Source organism: Ammodytes marinus, assembly GCF_949987685.1.
Source record: "Ammodytes marinus genome assembly, contig: scaffold_63, whole genome shotgun sequence".
NCBI classification, from domain to species: domain Eukaryota; kingdom Metazoa; phylum Chordata; class Actinopteri; order Uranoscopiformes; family Ammodytidae; genus Ammodytes; species Ammodytes marinus.
Window position 1 is genome coordinate 196,261 of NW_027648341.1, and position 5,801 is coordinate 202,061.

Below are 5,801 nucleotides of genomic sequence, written 5' to 3' on the forward strand. Positions count from 1 at the left end.
TTGGTGATGACGAAACGGCTGATGACGTGGCGGCAGCTCTGACGTGGCTGAACAGTGACAGTTGATTACAATATTGAGAAGATTTGTGTGTGTGTGTGTGTGTGTGTGTGTGGGGGGGGGGGGGGGGGGCGAGGGGTATCTGTGTGTGTACGTGTGTGTGTGTGTGTGTGTTGGTGGGGGTGTATATGTGTGTGAGTGTGTGTGTATGTGAGAGTGTATCTGTGCCTGTGTGTCAACCTTATGAATGTATTAGGGAAATGCTATATTCATGAATCCATATTTCTACCATCCAAGCCATGCCTTAAACCTGCAGTGTGTAGAATTTTGGGTTTTATTTCCTAGCAGATTTTGTAGAAAGTAATTATAATATCCATAAGTACATTTAATTTAGTGCATAATAGCTGAACAAAAATTATTTGAATTATTATTTTTTCCCTTAGAAAGTGTCTCATATATGTCCATATTTCTGCATATTTTGGACCAAGGCCTAGTGCCACCATCTTGAAAGTGTCATAGTTGGAATGTCATCAGGTGCATTGTTTAAAATTTTGAATTGCTCTTGTCCATGAAGGCCACTGTAGCTTCTGTTATTATTCTAAAGGGGTGGGGTTACCCAGGGAGCGTTGCATTCTAGAACTTTGTAGAACTTTCTTGATGATGTCATATTACACACTGCACCTTTAAAGTACTTTTGTAAAGTATTATTTTGGTGTTAGATTGAGTCTCCAAAATGCTGTAAAAATTTAAAATGTAAGTCTGGGGTAAAAATGCAAACTACTTCAAACGTGTAACTGTCCTGAGAGGATTTAAATTTTTTATAAATTAATGTAATACTAATTAATGTCTGTATTTGTTTGTTTATATTTTTGTTCAATAAAGGTTTATTGAAGAAAAAACACAGTGTAAAAAGTACACAGAAATTAGACACCAATTCAACCCCAAATTATTATTATAATTATTAATAATAATAATAATAATAATAATAATAATAATAATAATAATAGCCCAAATTTCCAAAATATGGCACCACACCACACAACCGTTAGTTTTTTTTTCATTTAATACACAAGAGAAAAGAGAACAAAGTCAGACTGAAACACAGAACAGAACAAGAAAGTTGAAGGAAACAAAAGTGAATATAAAAGTCAGAAAAATAGTAAAAGCATTTTAAACAGTAACGGATCCTTTCAAACGAGGACTGGTTTAGACTTAAAAGTGTCTGTAGCAACAACAACTGACACTTTAAACTGTGTGTGTGTGTGTGTGTGTGTGTGTGTGTGTGTGTGTGTGTGTGTGTGTGTGTGTGTGTGTGTGTGCTTCATTTCGATCAATTTACAAAGGCATTATGACGTAGCTACATGTTTTTGTGATCCATTAATGATATGGTTTGCGACATGTTACTGTATTTCTAAAATATTATCTAGACATTTTTAGGGTTTTAAGGTAAACATTTGAAATAAAAAAAATAGAAAAATAAAAGCTATATTTTAAAGTTATTACCGACATAAGTGTAGAGATAATCAGTTGAAAAGTCAACATTAGGGATAGACCCTGAAATATTTAGGTTCATTTGATAATGAGAATATTTAAAAAGGGGTAAAATTATGGTTGAAAGTATTGGGGCTGCTATTCTTTTCTACAAGGACATTTTAAGATTTTTTTAGGAGGCTAAGCTACTGCACCCAAAATAAATTCGACTCAGGCACATTTTCACGTTCATTTTCCAAAAGTAAAACAACTTGTAAATACAGGCCCGGAAAAAAATTAAGAGACCAGTCTGGATTTTTCTTAAATCTTCATCTCTACATTACTTATTGAAAATGCTCTTAATGACAACATTTTTATTGTGGATTTTGGTAGAAATGTTGTCAGTAGTTTGTAGAATAAAACCAAAATGTTCATTCTACTCAAACATATGCCTATAAATAGTCAAACGAGAGACACTGACTGAACATTTGGAGTGGTCTCTTAAATTTTTTCCGGAGCTGTATATACTGTAGAAAGAGAGAGAGACAAGAACAGTAACAAACAGAAAAAATCTCAGGAAAACTTAAAAAATTTAAAATATGTACAATGCAAAAATATGAACGCTATAAAATCAGCACCAAAGTGTTTTAAACTAGAGAAACATAAAAGATATATCGCGATTTATAAATGGTGATGCATTTCAAGGACATTTTTAAGGAAAAAAAAAGTTGTATAATATAAAATTGGATAAAATAAAGATCAATAACTCTTAAAGCTGCAGTGTGTAGAATTTTGGGTTTTATTTCCTAGCAGATTTTGTAGAAAGTAATTATAATATCCATAAGTACATTTCATTTAGTGCATAATAGCTGAAAAAAATGTTTTGAATTATTATTTTTTCCCTAAGAAAGGGTCTCATATATGTCCATATTTCTGCATATTTTGGACCAAGGCCTAGTGCCGCCATCTTGAAAGTGTCATAGTTGGAATGTCATCAGGTGCATTGTTAAAAATTTAGAATTGTTCTTGTCCTTGAAGGCCACTGTAGCTTCTGTTATTATTCGAAAGGGTTGGGGTTACCCAGGGAGCACCTTTAAAGGTGCAGTGTGTAATATGACATCATCAAGAAAGTTCCAAAATATGCAGAAATATGGACATATATGAGACCCTTTCTAAGGGAAAAAAAAATAATTCAATTTTTTTTTTAAGCTATTATGCACTAAATTAAATGTACTTATGGATATTATAATTACTTTCTACAAAATCTGCTAGGAAATAAAACCCAAAATTCTACACACTGCAGGTTTAAGCAAAACATCATTAAAACCCAAATGATGCATCTTTGCCATCACCCAGTCAAACCCAAAATACAACTGTTGCCAACATCGCAGGCCTGAACACAAGATTTGTTCATGATATAATAAAATAAATGTTTAATTAAAAGGTACTCCAAGGAACTTTCAGTTTGTGTTCATTCTAGCGCCCCCTTTGGACAAAAGCAGTAGTGTTTTTTTACCACGCCAGCTGTTGTTCCTAGGTGAGCGTATACCCATGACAAAGGCATGAAGAAAAACTATATAAAAATAGCATTCTTTGGGGGCGCCCTTAGCTCAGTTGGTAGGGCGTCCCCCCCATGGGCCTCGACCAGCAGCAGACCCGGGTTCGATTCCAGCCCGCGGTCGTTCTCTGCATGTCACTCCCCTCTCTGCCCCATTTCAACTCTGTCTCTACACTATCAATAAAGCATAAAAATGCCCAAAAAATATCTTAAAAAAAAAAAAAAAATAGCATTCTTTGACCTGATGGTCTGGTTTGCTGTGACATGTAATTTATGATCATCAGAGGAAAAATTAGACTGTTTCAGAAATATTTAAAAGTTCGTCTGAGCACCTTTAAAAGAATAGAAAACGACCAAATCACCAATTAAAGGTAAAGGTAAACATCCAGCTTGGTTTAACGGGAATAAAAGAATCTCATTTGAACGTAGAATAAAACGAAAACATCTTGATACAGAAACATACAAAAACGATCAAGACTCTTAGATAAACTCGCTGATTATGTTGGAACCCAAAATTTAAACAACTAAAATGTTTGATTAACTGCTAATAAACGATTAATTTTTGAACTGAAAATCAATATGTAACAGATTAAAATGAACATATTTTTTTAAAGGTGGAGGAGTCGGTAATTCTGGAGTATGCTGGTTGCCAAAATCACTTTTCGTCAAAATCAGTGAATATCTCCTCATGATCCGCTACCTGTCTGTACTGTGTGTGTGTGTGTGTGTGTGTGTGTGTGTGTGTGTGTGTGTGTGTGTGTGTGTGTGTGTTGGAAAAAAAAGCTGGTGACAATACACAGCCTAGGCTCTGTAAACTGGTATATAAACAAAGGCGTCACCATAGCTATCAAGTAGCAACATACCTGTTTTCAGAGCCTAGGCTGTGTATTAATTAACAATGTATTTTTTTTCCAGCGCGCACACACAGTACAGACAGGCAGCGGATCATGAGGAGATATTCACTGATTTGGACGGAAAAAAAAAGTGACTCTGACAACAATTGTTTCCTGAATCACTGACTGCACCTTTAACTACAGCCGCGGCGGAAAAAATTAAGAGACCAGTCTGGATTTTTCTTAAATCTTCATCTCTACATTTCTTATTGAAAATGCTCTAAATGACAATATTTTTATGGTGAATTTGGTAGAAATGTTGTCAGCAGTTTATATTATAAAACCAAAATGTTCATTCTACTCAAACATATGCCTATAAATAGTAAAAACGAGTGACACTGAATATTTGGAGTGGTCTCTTAATTTTTTCCAGAGCTGTATATACTAACAGTGAGTGTATCTGTAAATTCTTGTCTAGCTGTCTGTGGCTGGTAGCAGGTGGACGTGGTGACTGACGGCCGTCTCCATGGAGGCTTTGAAGGCGCAATACGAGGATGTTACAGGCAGGAAAAGGTGCATGGAATCGGGTTGGCTTTGAGGAAAGAGCCCCTGGTCTCTCCACTCTCTGGCTGTATCACTGTCTCCCTCACTGGCCTGGAAGGAACGAAGGAAGGAATTTTTACATACATTTATTTCAGACATATCACATAATACAATGAAGAGTGTGGGAACTTGAGAGGGGATATGTGAAGAACGTGAGTGAGTGAGTGAGTGAGTGAGTGAGTGAGTGAGTGAGTGAGTGAGTGAGTGAGTGAGTGAGTGAGTGAGTGAGTGAGTGAGTGAGTGAGTGAGTGAGTGAGTGAGTGAGTGAGTGAGTGAGTGTGTTAATTCTAGCACCCCCTTTGGACAAAAGCGGTAGTGTTTTTACCACGCCAGCTGTTGTTCCTGGGTGAGCGTATACCCATGACAAAGGCATTAAGAAAAACTATATAAAAATAGCATTCTTTGCACTGATGGTCTCGTTTGCTGTTACATGTAATTTATGATCATCAGAGGAAAAATGAGACTGTTTCAGAAATATTTAAAAAGTTCCTCGTAGCTACATGAGATGCCCCTGACACACACAGACACAGACACAGACACACGCAGACGCACGTGCACGCGCACGCACACGCACACGCACACGCACACGCACACGCACACACACACACACACACACACACACACACACACACACACACACACAGAGAGTAGACAGTGTGTTAACCTGTGTGTGTGGATGTATGAAGGAGATGTGTGGAGCTGGGTGGAAGCCGCCCTCTGGAACCTTCTCTGATCCAGTGGAGAAACGCAGGAGATCCTGGAGCGAAACCGAACTCTTCCCCACTGAGAGGGAAAAAAACATTAAAGACCTACTTCACCGGTGGGAATATGAAGGTGTATTGAACCCTGAGATTCTATGGAGTATAAATGTGCAAAAATGTTAGAAATCGGTTCATCCTAGCCCGAGAAAAGGCAGAAAGAGTGTTTTTATGGTCTCACTGTCTAACCCTATTTTTTACTAGTGTGACATCACACATGGTAAAAATGTAGGGTTAGGATTAACAGGACAGCTGGGCCAAGGGAAGACTGAGGAAAGACTGAGGGAAGACAAACCTCATTCATTATATTATAATAGTGATTGATTTTATAATTATAGAATGCCAGTTCTGTATGGGTGAAGTATTCCTTTAACTACATTTTTTAGTGTTACAGAAAAAACTAAACAAAATTAACAACTAAATTATTTGGTTAATTCCAAATAAATATAATAGGTATATGAGTGAGTGTGCGAGTGTGTCTTTGTGTGTGTGTGTGTGTGTGTGTGTGTGAGTGTGCGTGCCTGCGTATGTGTGTGCGTGAGTGTGAGTGAGTGAGTGAGTGAGAGAGAGTGTGTGTGTGAG

General features: G+C 37.0%; 1 protein-coding gene across 1 annotated transcript in view; it reads right to left on the reverse strand.

Annotated features, from left to right (window-relative positions):
* Window positions 1-4,332: 4,332 nt before the first annotated feature.
* Window positions 4,333-5,801, reverse strand: part of g2e3 (G2/M-phase specific E3 ubiquitin protein ligase) — a gene marked incomplete at both ends in the record, with an annotated part of 18,029 nt that continues 16,560 nt past the window's right edge. The window contains 2 exons of the mRNA XM_080054551.1: window positions 4,333-4,512; window positions 5,126-5,244. Coding sequence (XP_079910677.1) covers window positions 4,333-4,512; window positions 5,126-5,244 — 299 coding nt within the window. The remainder of the gene's footprint in view (window positions 4,513-5,125; window positions 5,245-5,801) is intronic.